This window comes from Fringilla coelebs (genome assembly GCF_963513975.1).
Source record: "Fringilla coelebs genome assembly, chromosome: 1".
NCBI classification, from domain to species: domain Eukaryota; kingdom Metazoa; phylum Chordata; class Aves; order Passeriformes; family Fringillidae; genus Fringilla; species Fringilla coelebs.
Window position 1 is genome coordinate 147,083,312 of NC_140028.1, and position 16,780 is coordinate 147,100,091.

The window sequence follows — 16,780 nt, forward strand, 5'->3', positions numbered from 1 at the left end:
AGCTAGTGATGGGTTCTGAGATAGTCTGCAATCTTGTGAGAGGATCTTTGTCAGAGAGGGATGCTGTAATCCTCTTTGTTACCCAGTCAACCTCCATTGGCTCCAGGAAGTCATTCATTCCCACCCCGTGCTCTGAGGATGGATAATCTGCACTGTGGAAATGCCAGTGTCTCCATTTTATGCATCTTCGTATTGTGGATTAACGAAGATAAAGATCCCAACATTCAAGTTAAATCAAGTGTATCTTTTGGTATGAGAACTTCATCTCTGTGCAGTGTAGTAAGTCTGGTGTGCAGCCAGACTTACCTAATTTGATGTGACTGACAACATTTCATTATGAAATTTGTGATAAAGCCTAAAGTAGTTTGTTCTGTAGGCAAGACTAGGTAGACCTAAGAAAAGTCTTAAGGAACTAAGTAGGTCTAGTTACTCAGTTGGTCTAGAGACTAGCTTAGGTAAGGTGCTGTGCTTATGGTAGGAGTAGATGAGATGCTGGCAGCTTTTAAATGTTTAATGATTATGCAAACCACATAATCATGCATTTTAATAGCAAAAGATGGGTTAAAGAAACTGCATCTACACTGCCAACAGAACTGCAGCTCTTCAGTAGCTGTTGTTCTTGAGCAGGACAAACTGTTTACTGATGGCTTGTGTGGGCAGTTGCAAGGATTGAGAAACCCTTCCTGTTGAGATAAGCTGCTCTGTGCTGCCCGTGGCCGTGGGCAGCTGTGCAGCCCTGCTTGCACAATGCCCTGCTTGTGGAGCTGTTGTTTGACTTACTCCCTGCCTGGTTGCATCATTTTTGTCTCTTGGGTTTGGGGAGAAGTTGGCTGCTGCTGCTGAGAGTTTAATCTGGGCTTTCCCTGTGTCTGTTGCAAGGAGGACAGGGTGTGAGATGGGGACAGCAGGCAGGTGGTGGTGCACAGGAGAGGGGCATGACCTCTTTGGGGAGGCCAGCTGTCCCCAAGCCCACCCAGGCTCTGTTACTCATCTGCTTGGTAAACTGCCTGGTGTTGTAAAGCTTGAATTTTAAGGCTAGATTATAAATACCACAGTTCTTGTCCAAGTAGTAAAAGGATGAGTAAAACACAATTTGGCAATTGTTTTGCCTTGACAATTGCAATGGCATTTGAAACTGATGTGCTGTGATGGCACTAGTCAGAGTGTTTATGGGATGTTCCTCCTCTTGGTGCAAGTGGTCTAGTGTATGAACAGAAACACAACAGCTTTAGTTTTTGAACTGGCTTTCTGTCTGAAAATTTGCTTCTTTTCTGTTTTGACAGTGAAAAACTCTTTTCTTTACCACTCTCACATAATACCATAAATAATGAATTGTGTATGCAAATACACTTTGGGTACTTTTGGACAACTTGAGCTGAGTTTTCAGTTACCTGGGACTTGCATTCTGAACACTCATGAAAACTGTTTCTTGCATCCCTTCCTTTCTGTGCCCTCTTTCAGGGAGAGGGAGAGTCAGTAAACTTGGAGGATTTTGCTTACAACTCTGCCATGGAGTACGTGGTGCTTTGAGTTACTGTAGCAAGGCTCTGCACCCTTGCTTCAGCTCCTATCACTTCTCCTTTTGCTATCAGTGGATGTTTATTTTCCTAAAATTCAAATACAGTGGATATGCTGAATTTACCAGCATGGAGGATGCTACAAGGAGAAGCTCAGCAAACTGCAAAATGGTGTGGCTGTGTTCCAAGCGAGGATACATTAGAGCTGAGCCTCTTTGAGGTGTGCACCCTTGAGTAATCAGCTAATCAAGCCTTTGCTGCTGGTGTCAGACTCCCTGGTGCTGCTGAGGCTGACATGTGCCCGTGGTGCCTGCACATGCAGACAGCCCTGTGTTCCCTGCTGTGCCCTGAGATGGAGTTGGCAATTGGCAGGTTCCCTTGGCCTCAGAGACATTGTGTTTGTGTTGCAATCCTTGCTGAAAGCCTTGCCTGATCTTTCTGGGGGAAGAGCAGATAGGAGCTAAGTTGTCAACTTGATTTTCCACTCTGTCCATGAGCATAGGTCAAAGACCTGGAATAAAACCTGTGGGACAAAGTTCAAGCCAAGCTGTTGGTCACAGGGTTCTGCCTGCTGCTTGCTCATGGGCTGAGACACGGGGTGTTAATGACTCAGGGTTTAGATTTCTGTGTCCATGGAAGCCTTGGTTTAGTGGGATACAGTTGCCTGCACTTCCCGGAGGGGGTAGGTGCTGAATCCCAGGCTGGAGAGTTTCCCTGTGCCTCATGGAAGAAAAGCAGACTTGCTCTCGTGATCATGAACACATCATTACTGGAAAGCTTGTTATAAAGCTTGGAGGAATTTAGGAGGAGAGTGTTGGAACACTGGTTTTATCTGTTTCCTCTTCTGTCACTGTTAGGAGGAAAGCAGTAATTAATACAGCTGGGTGTGAAATGCAGCATTTTCTGTTGGCTCTGACTTCTTTCTGCTATTCACTTTGCAGGCTTAGCACAGACAGGCAACAGCAGACAAGTCTTTCAGTTAGTTCAGAATCCTTCTGAGGAGGAAAAAAGTTCAGTTATAATCTTTACTGAATTTAGCTCTCTTACCTTGAAGATCTAACAGCCTAATATAGGGGTAGTTAACCTTTTTTTTAAATGGAGTGCTTAATGTGCTGGTATTGGCAAAGAATCTGGGAGCATGAACTCTGGGTAGCAACTTCATAAGTTTATAGCTAAAGGAGAAATAGCTTGGAAGTTTGCTCACTTTCTAAATGGTGTCCAAAATACACAGTTTCAGAAAGTTTCTGGGAGGCACAGTTTCAATTCTTAATCTGACTTTATTAGGGTGATTTGGGGGTGGCGTATGTGAGCCTTGCTGGAGCAACAGTTAGAAGTGAAAACTCCTCTGTCAACTCATGCATTGTGAGTGTGACACCTTCATGCTTGATGATAAGACCAGGAAATGTATCTTAAGAACTTGGCATTAGAAAAAGCAACTCGGTAAAATCTTGGTGATGGTTGGTCTTTGTGGGGTTTGTCTGGAAATCTTTTTAGCATTGTTTCTTGAATAAACTGTTATGATTGATAGGAGACAGCAAAGGGGTAAGCATGGCAGAGAATGAAATGGAAGACAGTTTTTTTAATATCTCCTGAAGGAATGCTTAGGAAAGAACATTTTCTGAGTTCTGGAAGTGAAGAGTTTTTTACCCAAAGCAATTTATTCTTTTAAACAATGATACTGTATATTTCCACCACAATGTTGGTTACTTAAGAGGTCATTGAGAGGTTTCCACTGAGTCGGGTGGTTTTGAGTCAAAACTTTAACTTGAGGTTGTATTTTGTTTGTGCTTCTTGATGATGAAAAGAGTATAAAGGAGCATGAAGAATGAGCTCGTGTCCAAAAGCAGCTAATGCACTTGGCAATCTCTGTAAGAGGGTATTTGTCCAGTAAACATAATGTAATAGGATCTAGGAGATTCCCAAATGTACATGATGTGCTGTAATGGAAATTGTGTTAAGGCTTCAGTAATGCTTTGAGAAGTCTTCAGTTGCAGAGCTTTAAAGGTGCTTTTTATGGTCAATGTATGTGATTCACCATCTTATAAAATATTTCAAGGCTAAATGAGTTCTCATTTTTTCAGTCTGCTATGAAGTTCAGTGCTTTGCATTACTCTTTTAAGTGAAATGGGGAATGTTGTCTTCTAAAGTAGCAGTTAAATGGCTTTAAAGAAAAATCCAATTATGCCACTTCAGCCACTGCTTAAAATACAGCATCCACTGGCCTGTTGTGGTGTGGCAGTAGGAGGATTAATAGGAGAGAGGATATTGGTCTCAAGAATTTTGAGATCATCCTTTTGTCATGGGAAATCTGTCCAGTCTCTCCTAGTAAAACCAAATTTGGCTAATTCGATCCAAGTTTTCTCTGTGGTTACTGAAAATTATTTTGAATTTTACTTGCTTCTTGACAGAAGAACGTTCCAAGTATATCAGTTTGTTAAATTTAGTTCTATGAGGATCATGCACTGCTGCTTTTAGATTTCTTTTAAACTGGAGGAATCATTTAAATTATGCCCTGTTAAAACAAAAGCAGAACACATGCTGAGTAGCTTTTGCACTGCTTTTTATATGTTCAGGAGACCCAGTTACTAGAAATAGGCACTTAAATTAAAAATAGGTCAGTTGTCATGTATAGATAGCTTAAATGAGCCACACAGAGCTCATATTGGATAGATAGAAAATTGGTGTATCTACTAGTAAGCAGTGAAGTGATAACAACCAGATGATTTTGTTTCATTCCAGATTTTTCTTTGCTTACAGGAAAATCTTCACTGACGATCCAGTTTGTGGAAGGACAGTTTGTTGATTCATATGATCCAACCATAGAGAACAGTAAGTAAATAACTGCCAAGCTCCTCTTCTGTACCAAGCTAACTTGTATCAGAAGCCATTGGTGTTATACATGTTACTTTTGTGGGTATTTACATGTTAACATTAAAGTCCATTAATTACCACAGAAGTTTTGTTATTCTTTTGAACCAATGCTACACTGTTGCAGCATGGAAATCACTGTGTGCCTGTTCCTTCAAAGAGCTGAACTTTTAGCATTCAATGAAGAGACACCTAATGAATCTGACTAAAATGTACCTCCTTGTATTATATCTGTGTTGTTGAGCATCTGCTTCCTCTAATGTACTTGTGGCACTTTAAATTCTTCCATCACACTGTATGAAAATGTTCCACCAAATTGAAGTATTCCAGAGTCTCACATAAGGTCAGTATATTCAGATGAACAGAAAGCCAGCAATACCCATCAGGATTAAACCACTTAGAAGGTAGGCTATGTGGCTATGATAGCATGATAATCTTTTCAAGTCCTCCTTTCCAGCAGCTGGATAACAAGGCTGCTATACAATCAGCTTGCTGCAAATACTGGGTATTTGACTTCTAAAGTGGTTTTTTTTTTCCTCTTAGCAGTTCTTTTAAAAATAATTTTAGTACCTTTGTTTTGTGAATAGCTGGCATAGCAGGTGAATAAAGACACTAATGCTAAAAATGCTGCCAAGAGGAAAAAGTAATTTCAGAGGTTACCTGGCATTCATTACAATCCAGCCACCTCTTTCTGACTTAGCAGTGGCCATAAAGTACTTGAACAACTGCAGTTTTGGGCTGAGTAACTTGATCATGTTGGCTTACTTTAGTCATGTGGCAAATGAAAGTGGTTTCATGATCATAGCCCTGGGGTTCTTGTATTTTAATGACTTGTGTAGCACACACTTTTAGTGTTTTGAAATTCTGCAGTAGGATGTTAGACCTATGTGATACTCTGGAAGTTAGAATGAAGCAATCAGCAGAACAAAGGTTTTTATTAATATATATATATGTGGTATATAATTACATCAGTAGCTATCAGAATATTTTACTTGGGATTATTTTATTGTTTAGAACTAAAATTCAAATGCTACTTTTGGAGAAACTCTAAATTTGCTTTAGTAAGTCAGAGTGGATAATTTGACCCTTGGTCTGAATGTTAGCTGTTATACAGATATTAATAATAACACCTTCCATCATCCTTTTTTACTTTGTTTGAATTATAAGTCAGGTATGTCTTGAATTAAAGCTGCTAGCAAAATACTGGGGTTTAATTTTCTGTGTTTATAATCTTAATTCAGTTGGGGCAGGTTATTTTTCACTGTCTGTGCCATATAAATGCAAATTATTTAAAATAATCTTTTAGTTTTATGCAGCTGCATGTGAATGAATAAAGAGTGAGAGACATGGAGTCAAAGTCTTTACAAAATACTGAATCTGTGTCTTGTTTTAGGATTTTGACACATTGGTACAAGATTTGTCTTGTTTCATCCTTTACCTGTGGTCTGCAGCTGCTGTTTGTAACTCTGTAGTTGTGTGTCTCACAACTTCAGCACTTCTGAACTATACAAAAATACCCTGTAGATGAATTTTCCTCTTATTTGACTCTCCTAGTCTGCACTATGTGTTTGATCTGAATTCCAAGCATTGAGCATGTCCTGGCCATGAAGACTTGCTGGGAGGGGGCATCTTGAAAAGCCTTAACTTTTCACTTGATTTCTTTCTTGTTCAGAAAGTAAACGTTATTCCTTTAGTGTAAGTCTTGTGATCTGTGGCGTGGCTGGAGGAATTTGCTTTCTGAAAGGTATAGAATTGAAGGGTTCTTCTGATATCAGAAAATGTTGCTGGGAAGTGAAGGTTGAAGAGATAAAAGTTATACCCTGGGGCTCAAAACAGTGGGAAATCTGTCCCATCTTTAAGCTGCAGAAGGCCTGACAGAGAATGTATTAAAAATGCTTCTGTGAAGAACAGACAAGAAAACACGTTCTAGTTTAACACTAAAATTTAAAACTTATTGAAGTTTTTTTAAGACAGATGTGAATCTAGTTTTAATGGGTTAAGTAAAAAATAATTCTTTTGACTTAGAATGTAATACATTATTTTTTTTTTTTCTAAATAGAAATCTTTGTTCAGTGAAGTCTTTGGACGCTCCCAGCTGTTTCTGATTCTGTGTAGGGTCATAAGATGCAAAGTACATGAGCAACTCTTAGACTTTTCCTAGTTCATGATTTCACATTTGGTGGATGGTGTTGGCAAAAGGGGTTGAAAAGTCCAGGTTCTTGTAAGTTGTAAAACCTTTTTAGTTTCATCTGGTGGGTCTACACATGTAACAAAACTTGGAACTTAAAAGCTTACATGGGAAAGGATAGTCTGGCCTATATGATTTCTGTTTTATTTCCAGAAAATTGTTGTTGGTAATTTGTTACAGTATTCTACCAGCAGTGAAGAAAGGGTAGAAAGCTGCAGTTCTGCTGGTAATGCACTCTTAATAATTTTTGTCCTCAAATAATAAAACTTGCACACAATGTTGACTGCAAAGCTAAATTGTATGTAAGGCAAGCTGTAATCAAGCTCTTACAGGAACAAGTTGTGTCATTTATAAGCCTTGAGCAATAGGAGGAAGATCTAATATTGGAGAAATACCAGGTTTTAAGTGTGAAAATCTCTGCCTTTGCAAGTGATAAAAGGAAAATAAGGTGCATCAGCTTTTCTTTATTGTTTGTGAAGGTTAGGACAGCTTCACTGCTACATTTTCCTATGCTTATATTACATTAGCACCAGAAAAGTTAATTTATGTATGTTCCTTCTACCAAGCTTGTGTGTCAGGAAGAGTAACTTGTATCCTTTTGTGGCAGCAGTGGAGGTGAGAGATAATTGCTTCGGGAAGAGACTTTCCCTGTCTGAATGTCCCAACAGGAGTGACATCTCAATGAGTGGCTGTTCTTGAGACAGCCAGGTTGAGAGTGGAACTGTTACTTGCAGGAATGTTGGAAAGAGAAGAAAGATCCTTGGAGAGCAGGAGTGTGTGCAGGGAGTCTGTGTGGATGCTGGGCTGGATGGGGCTTTGCAGGCAGATCAACTCTGAACTAAGACCAGTGCAAATTAAAATGCAACAATTTTACAGGAATGAAAACTAGAACCTGAATTTGAAACTCAAATAGGTCAGATGGATGAGGTAATGAAGACGTGCGCTTAACTCCACCCACATCATCTTTGCAGGGATGTCTTGTGTTGCAAGTAAGATGACTTGAGTGCCCAGGTCTCAAATGTGTCCTCCAAAGCCTGCCTGGCTACTTTTTGGTTTTTGTTGCAGTTTTAGAGGGCCTTCTAAAACTGTTTCACAGGCCTGTTTCACAGCTCTGTTGTCTTCCTTTCTTCCCTAAATTGCTTCACTAGCTCCCTAAGAAAAGGAACATCTTTCCCCCATGTTTCCTACCTCCATGCCATGTTTTTTTAATACAAGTGTGAGTAAAAGCATATTAGAAAGGGGCAGAGGGCTGGAGGACCCCTAGTAGTAGTGGAGCAGCACCTGTAGGTTTAGATGTGTCTGACAGAGAATCTTCAAGGCTAAACTTCTGCACTTGCCTTGGCAACTGCCCTGGAAGGGTGAACTGTGTTTCTCTGGAGCTGCTGGTGAGCAGCTTTCTAAGGGGTGCAAGTGAGGCTTCTGAGGAAAACTAAAAATAACTCTCTTGCATCACACATCTCAGTGTTGTGAAAGATGTCCTGGTAGATTAGTGGCAGGCATTGACTTTGGAATGCAGGCAAGTAGAAAGAGATGCAGGAGGTGGTAACCAAGGAAAGCTTGTGAGGTGATTGTATTTAGCTACCAGCCATATTGTGGCAATGATGTTGTACCTTTCTTCAGTATCACTATTGATCTAAAGGCCTGCATTTCTTTGCCTGTTACTGTTTGGGGTTTTTTTCCTGGCATATTGTCTTGTTTCCACAGCAGCTGTCATGGAGTTGCACATGCAAATAATTTCATTCCTCCTGGTCTAATTGCAATGTAATTCATCTTCAGGTAGCCATGATCACTGGAGTTATGTGTTGCAAGGTGAAAGAATGTCCTGTTCCAAAATCTATGTTCCAGTTGATGAGCAGTGTTTTGGAGATGCTCACATTATGACTTAATGTCAGGTCAAGTCTGCTGAAACGTGTCCTTGGCCTACCAGGAAGAGCCAAATCGTGCAGGGATTGCATTGTTGTTTGTCTTGTGCACAAGCACAGCTAAAATCCTAGGATAAGGGTGGTGGAATTGGAAGTGAACACTTTGGCTGGATCAAGAGGACCAGATTTTTCACAAAATTAAATTCTTAACTGGGAATGGTTTTAAAAAGCTTCAGCAAAGAAATGGAAGTCATTAGTTGTGACTTCATCGAAGCAGATTTGTCTTCACACAGTGGGCTGTGCTTAGTGCTGCAAGGCTCTGCACTGCACTAACAGCTTTCCTCACCAGGCTGTGCTGACTCCTTCACTGTTTCCCTTCTCCTGTCTCTGTCACACTGTGCTTTCAGTAATGATGATGATGACATCATTGCTGTGTCTCTTTTGGGTTTCTAGAATAGTCTGAAAAAACTGCCGTCTGTCCCTTTTTAAATATTAACTTCATGATGCCCTTGAAGTTACTTTGACTGCAGATGCTTTGATGTGTATGTGAAGTGTCAAGAGACTGGAGAGGCTGTTACTTGCACACCTGTAAATGCAGTGTGTCTCCAGAGGAGTCTGTTTTCCCTCTGACTCCAAGCAGGGATATTGTATATAGCAAGGCTGCCTCAGTTTGTCCCCATCACAGCATTCATCCAAGGCAAAGAGCCATTGTAGATCCGTGTTTCATAACCTAAAACTTTTAGTTGTTTGCAGCAATAAGAGCAGCATCCAGACTGATTTGAGGGCAGCATATGTGCTAAAGCAGCTTTCTTAGGGGATAGCCAGGGTGAGGCAGGAGCTCTCTTTGAGGGTTCATTTCAAATGTCACTTGCTGATTTTGTAACGGAAACTATAGGTGCACTTTACACTGTTGATTTAGACATTGTTAGGTTGGATTTGCTGTTTGAATTGCTCCCTTTTTTTCGAGGATTGGATTTATGAGGTGGGTTGAAACCTCCAGTTTCAGCTATTTCAGCCCACTTATTCAAGATAATGCTCACATTGTGGGGACTTGACAGAGGGGCAAGCTTGGGCTGGAGGAGTAAAGTTGGCCAACTCCATCTACTTCAGGCGTGGGCAGGGACTGCACAGCAGGGTCAGGAATGTTCAGCTGTGCAGCTTTGGGAAGATGTTAGCCAACTCAGCTCACCTCTGTGACCTGTTCATCTGACTCTGTTTCCCTGCTCATCACTGCAGTGGCAGATGAGGTTTCTGGGGACTGCTATTAGTTGGGAAAACCACCTCAACTAGAGGCTAGCACAGACTTTACTCAGTGTGTCAGTACTGTCCAGCAGTGGGATCTGGAGTGTGTCTCGAAGGCCACATGAGATCTCCAGAGCCAGGTTTGTGTGCTCTGGTTGGGACATTATTCCTGCAGGAGCTGTGACACTGTTTGCTTTTGCAGTTGCATAACACAAACACTGGGTAGGATTCCTCGGCTCACAGCACATTGGCATTTCATGACTCCGAGGAGGAGCAGCAATTCTCATCACTGTTAGGGACTGAATGTACTTTGTGTCTGGGGACTGCATAGGCTGCTAGCTGCAGCAAATGTGAAAGTAACAGGGTGAACTTAGCTAATTGTCATCATTTGGGTTTAATATAATCATAAGGTCTGTGTGTTTTAGCCCCCAGAGATTTTTTCTTTTTTCAATCCACGTCACTTCATGGTATTTACATTTAGGAAATTGATCTTGCTAAACTGTTTGGAAACCAAGGAGAAGACCATATAAAAAGTTCAAATTTAGCTTTGATGCCAATTGAATTTAAGTGTCTTGTGTTACCACAAATTAGGATTGTCTGGATCTTGTAGAAATGCATGTAAATCCCCCTTTTTATTCCCCTTATTCCCTCTTTTACTTAACAGAACAAAGAATAAGCTGCTGCATCCAGAGTGAGAATCATCTGAAATCTTAAATTCAGTTTCTGAGTTCTGCTACCTGCAAAAGACTAGTTATAAGTACAGTATCTGATTAGCCTTTTATTGCTACTTAACCTGTAACTGCAGTTCTTTTCTTTGTGCTTAAATACCTGTAACTGGAGTTCTTTTCTTTATGCCTTGGCTGATGCTAGCACAGATGAGTGATTTCTGATCTCTTCCTTGTGTGTAATTCTGACCTGTTTATGTATTTCTTGTTCTAGCTTTTACAAAACTGATCACAGTAAATGGCCAAGAATATCATCTTCAGCTGGTTGACACTGCTGGCCAGGTAAGTTATCTTCATTTGAATCTTTCTCCTAAGTTATGACAACAGGTATTGATATTCATGTTGAGCTAAGTTGGTAGTGACTGTGCATTCAGAGGTGAAAGTTAACTTAAAAATGATCCTGACTTGTTTTTTAGTCACTAAAGAACTTTTTCTGTAGTGTTTATTTAAAGGTTTCGGTTTGTGTTTTATGACTGGGTCGGGTTCTTTTTCCCCCTATCTATTGAATGAGTACTTAAAAAAAGGAAGAGGAAACTACCTTAACCCAAAAGTTCATCAGTAGCTTGTGTGATATTTACAGAATAAATGAGCAGTCTTGCTTTAGATGAAAAAGTAGTGAAAAGTGCTTCAGTAAACCATGGGGAAGTTTTTCATAGCTTTTTCATATTAGTCTGCTCCAGCTCCACCACCATGACTTGTATCCATGGAGCAGTCATGGGGAGCAGACAGATTCATGTAGGTGGTACTTAGTGAGTTAGCAATAAACTGCTGCAGTTTGTCTGCATTTTAACGTGATGGTTCACGTGTGCGTCCGAGCTCCACGTAATGACAGGGAGGGGGTGAGGAGCCAGGAGCACGTGTCCTGCAGCGTGCTGGGAGCTCTGGCAAGTGCAGCTGTTCATTATTTACAGGTCCAGGGGTTCATTACACACTGCTGCTTGGCTGAACCCGTGCACGAGAGTGCTGTGTCTCTTGAGAGACTCTATATGAGGGAAAAACTCATCAGGGACCACTAATTAGACCCCTGTATCATTATCCTAATTTTTTTTTTTTTTTTTTTTTTTCTTGCTTATATGCTCTTGCCTTCCATGATCTCATACTATGCCTTTGGGTTTTTCCAAACTATGAGTGGTGTTAGACAATGTTAGTGTTGTAAAATACGCTGCCAGTACTTAAGGCTTTAAAGGATACCTGCTCATAGCTTGGGAGACTGTTCAGAGGGGTTGTAACTTTCTAGGTATGTTTGATGACTTTCTTGGAAGAGAGCTGTGTCACTGGGGAATAGCCATGCTGTATTTATATGGTGTCAGCCCTTGGTGCTCATCAGCAGCATGTGTAATCACTCAGAGGTGTCTGAGCACAACACTGGCCACAGGATTGCTGGATGGGGAATGCTCTGCAGAGGAGAGGGTGAGAGAGGGGCAGGCTGAGCAGTGTGAGCAGCAGGACGAGCTCCATAGGTGTCACCCAGTGCCATTGCCAGTGCACTTGCATTGCAGCTCTGATTGTGTAGCGTAGTGATAAAAGAAACATTCCTCTCTGAGAAGGAAATTGCCTTCTGGGAAGACAGTGTGACTCACCACTAACATACCTCTATTGCTGAGGATTGATTTAATGTTATACAGTATTGTGGAACCTAAACAGCTTCTTTCCCAGCCTGTGGTTATTTTCAGATTTAATTCTTCATGGAATGATTTGAATTTTGATTTCTGGCACACAGGGTTAGAGGGGGGAGATGATGTGGGGTTATGGAAGGTGTGGCTTAGACAGATTTCTTTCTCAAGTCTGTCTTGCCTAATGGCCCATAGGGAGTCCTCATGTGTATATAGCACAGCAAGAATTGTATTGCAGATTTGTTAAATACTTTTGAAAACTTGGCTATGGCCTGAAAAGTTGTAGCAGCATTGTTTTAGCACTTGACAGATTTCTTAATTTGACCCATGAGTTTCAGTGAGCATAGCAGCTTTCCTTCCATCTCCTAACATGCTAAAAATAAAGTCATGAATTAGCAACAGTTGAGATTATGGCACTTATTTTTCTTGGTATTCATCCTCTGTCCTGTGCCTCTTTACTTTTCTGGTTATTTACTGAGCTTTGTGCAGTTAGTCCAAAAGAGGTCTTGGTACAGAGTCACAGAAGAGGGGTGTAAAAGGAAATCTTACCTAACACCAAATTCCAGCTGGGGCAGTCCTGGGAATTTCCAGGTAAAGTCAAGCCACTACAGAGTTGCACTTTCACCTTTTTTACACAGACTTAGCTCAGATCTCTTCTGAGTATTGACTTTGGGATTTCATGTCCAACTGGAGTGGCACTTTGACATTTCAGAGAAGATGGGGGAGGGCTGCCCTCAGTGTGTAGCAATGAAGACAAATAAAGGCAGCTTTTGCCAAGTGTTATTCTTTCAAACTTTTTTTGGCTGAATCTGTGAAGTTGATTTATAAATGAGTTTTTCCTCTTCTGCCAGTGAGGGAAGTTTGATTCCTTTTGGGTGTCTTAGATTTAAGCTATGTGATTGCACTGCTCCATCTGTTCAGCCATGACAATAACAGAGAGGTTATTTGATCTTCAGCTAAAATTAACGTCTTCTAAAGCATAGGTTTAACAATTTGAGAACTCATACATTAGGAAGTATGGCTCTTGTCAAAATGGAAATGTTTCCTGGGAATATTTGTTGGAACAGGTTTTTAACGTTGGATTCATAATATTTGTGTTGCATTATCTGTAGTATATCAGTCTGTTTTGTTTGCCTATTTGGTCAGTTCCTTTTCTAGAGGAGTAATAAATGAGTGAGTTTCTAGTGGTTTTGTCTGGTTTTTTTATTTATGTAAACACTTGTCCTATAATGTAAACTTACAGTTGCCATAAAGCAACTAATAACTGTATTTTTTGCATTTGATAAGCATGAGTTAGCAACAATTATTCACTTCCTACCAGATTCCTTAGGTAATTTAGATGTGATCAGTGTCATTTGAAATTACAAACTGCTAGATCCTGTCGTCAGCTGTTGAAATTAAGATTTTGAAATGTATCACCAGCAAGATAAGAGGCATAATTGCTAATTAGTGGTGGGACAGAGTGGATGTTTTGTACTAATACAAACAGATAATTAAGCAGGATAAGAGGATTGAGAAGAGCTTCAGCTCATCCATAGTCTTAGAAGGAATAAACCATAAAAGCTGTAGATTAAATTGTAGGGTATACAGACAGACTTTTAACCTTCTCCAGGTTTGGTAAAGATGCTGCTTGTGACATTATGTGGAAAAATTCTGAAAGTACTATCTATACAAAATGTCTTAAAGATGTGACCAACTTAACTGATGTTGATCTTATGACATCAAGGTCTGAACTGTGTCACCCTTAATTTTAACTGCAATATTCCTTCCACAGGATGAATACTCCATATTTCCTCAGACGTACTCCATAGACATCAATGGCTACATTCTTGTTTATTCAGTCACATCAATAAAAAGGTAATAAAATCTGATTGTGTTCTTCTCTTTAAATATTTTCTGGGTTTAGCTCCTGTCTCTGCTGTATTTTGTGTGATTATTTCAATTAGTCTTTCTCCGTTAGAAGTATAGTAGGAGTGAATATTATTTTTTTTCAGAAATGTCCCCGAGACCCAAATGTCCCAGACACTTTGCAGACTAATGTGCAAGGTACCATGTGAGAAATGAGACAGTGTTAAACTACATGGTTTTGAGGTGTAAGAAGAAGTACAAAGGATCATTTCAGAAATGAGTTCATTGCTCTTGCCTCAGATTGAAAGGCAGACATAAATACAAAGCTGAAGGGCGCTGTACATTTAGGTGAAGTACCCCAGGAGTTGCTTGATCCTTCCTTCAGCCTTGTGGCTTTTTACAGTACTGAGATTCCTTTGACTTCTTGTATTGAATTGTCTTGATTAACCATAGAAATACTCATATAAACAGCAATAGATGGCTTTTGAGCTGTAAACCCTCTCTTGGCATGCTGCAGCAAATAATCCTCCCTGAAGGTTGTCCCAGAGTGTCCCTCTTGTCTTTGCTGTTCCCTGTCCAGAGTCCATCATACCTGGAGTCATGCAAGACACATCAGCCTCTGCGTGGCTTTGTCATCCTCTGTTATCTCCTCCCTTCCTCTGGTCATCTTGCTTTGTTTAAATACTGCTTATCCTTGAGTAGCTGTTGATTTGCTAATATTGTACATACATCTTTATTAGGTCAGCTGAAATTTTTGTTTGAAGAAAGTGATTAAGACCTTAGACCTTTCAGTCTCATCAAGTACAGGAGAAGTTGATGTTTCCCCTCTACTTTCAAGGCAGTTGATGAGTTTTTTACAAGTGCTGAAGTGTTTCACATATTTTCCTCTGAATCAAACAAAACTGGTCATTTCAAGCTCTTTGATAGACTATAATAAAATACAGGTAAAGCAACTTGCCTGTTGGCTCTTTTTCCTTCTCAAAGGAAGGATACAGTCTGGTTATAAACTTCTGCTGCTTGCAAGGTCTTTAATGTTGAACAGATTTCACAGTTCTTCATTCTTGCTTTTCATCTTCAGTTCTGAAGTAGAGAAGGGCAAGCACGTGTTAGGCTTTTATGTGTGTCTAGAGACACTAAATTACCAAACTCTCTCTGGGTCTGGGTGTTTCAGTGAGAGGTTCAGTGTTGGTACTGGGTAACTTGTGTGAAATAGGAGTCAGTATTCTCTGCCTAAGTAGACAATGCTTCACTGCTAAAGCAAATACAGAAAAGTTCACTGATAAATGGGTGCTGTGAAGGCAGAATTGTCTTTGACTGAAACCCGTGTACATCACCTCGGGGGTTCTGCAACCTGTGCTGTTCCCTGTTTGGCAGCTAAAGGGTGTGTTCTTTCTCAGCCACTCCAGTTGTTTCCTCATGATGTCTTGAGCTCAACCAGGTGAAGAAATGAACATGTTTTCTGTGGGTGCATTCAATCAGTTAAACCAAGTTATGGTAAAAATACAAACAGGACAGACTAGGTTAAGGCTGTAGGTCAAAAATCTTTTCATCAGTATTTAATCTTGATCAGTTTATTCCAAGTTTTTATTATTGTTGTTGTTTCTTCTGTAAAATTTCCAAGTGTCCATGATCCTGTCTTGTTCAGTTCTTGATGTTCTGTATCAAGACAGTATTTAGGTGCTAGGAAAGATCTTCCACAGTACTCTGGTAGCTCTGATGACTTGCCCTGACAATGGGATCACAGTCTTCATCTGTCCTGACTTCTGTCAAAGTGTGTATATTGATCCAAATATTGATCCAGCTGGGTGGGGGCTTTGACAGCAGACTTAATAGAAATGCTCTTTTTAAAGTTATCAGCTTCCCTGCTAACCTCCAGTGGGAAGTTTAAATAGGACTTGAATCAAAGCTAATGCCCTACATTTTTCATATTCCTGGTCTCTCAGCAGCAAGGTTACTGGAAGGCTTTTGCTCTAGTTCAGCTTAATTAAATTCCAATTTTGTATCTTACTAGGTTCCATGATTTTGTGTAACACATTTATCTGACAGCTAGTAATGGGTTTTTTTTGTATTTCACACATTGAGCTGTTTGCTGTAACCCATTTGCTTGACAGAACTAGAAGGGACCTCTTACAGTCTCCAAATCTCTCAGTTTCACAGCTTGATGTGATGGTGCTATTTTTGGATTGGTCAGTCCTCCCTCCTTTTGTCCTTGCTCCTTTCAACATTATTAATTTGGAAAGCTTTCTAGAACATTAATTGGTCGAGCCAATTTCATTCCTGGCAGTTCTTAGCAACTTGTATCTGTGTCAGAATTGTGCTGGAGTTTAAATAGCACTTCTCCTGTGGTTTCCATCTTGGTCTGTTAACAAGAATCAGCTTTTTATTTGTAGTATTTTCACTAAAGAAGGAAGATTGTGAACAAACTCAGACAAGCAGATAGGTACCCAAAGTGGGGCAATGGAGAGCCCAGGTTCAAGAGTACCTGGCAGCGTTGTACAGGAGAGCCTCAGGCAGGGACTCTCCAGGGTGCTGTGCTGTGGTGTTTTTCTGGCTTAGCTGGAAGCAGCACACCTAATAGGGGAAAGGAAACAGTGATTGTACTGTCCCAGGGATTCAGTTAGCCTCTGGGTAGGGTGCTAAGATTTTTCCCATTGCTTCAGACTGAGAAGCAGTTTTGTGGTCTGTAGCAGATGGGTTTTTTTTGCTAGCATTTTTATTCTTTCATTTTGCAGGGTCACGTAGTTCTGTGTGTACTGATGCCTGTCAGCTCTGTCACAGCCAGGCTCCATTTAACTCTTATTTTCTTAATAGTTATGATCATCCAAGATGAGCTCTCAAGACTAGAATTTCTCTAATACTCTTTCAGCATAAGCTCCTTATGTCCCTAAAGTCCTTTCATTGATTTCACATTTTTCAT

The 16,780-nt window shown here is 40.4% G+C and overlaps 1 protein-coding gene across 1 annotated transcript in view; it reads left to right on the forward strand.

Moving 5' to 3' along the window:
* RHEB (Ras homolog, mTORC1 binding) overlaps positions 1-16,780 on the forward strand; it is a 38,769-nt gene that overhangs the window by 13,793 nt on the left and 8,196 nt on the right. The window contains exons 2-4 of the mRNA XM_084209062.1: positions 4,275-4,346; positions 10,617-10,684; positions 13,790-13,872. Coding sequence (XP_084065188.1) covers positions 4,275-4,346; positions 10,617-10,684; positions 13,790-13,872 — 223 coding nt within the window. The remainder of the gene's footprint in view (positions 1-4,274; positions 4,347-10,616; positions 10,685-13,789; positions 13,873-16,780) is intronic.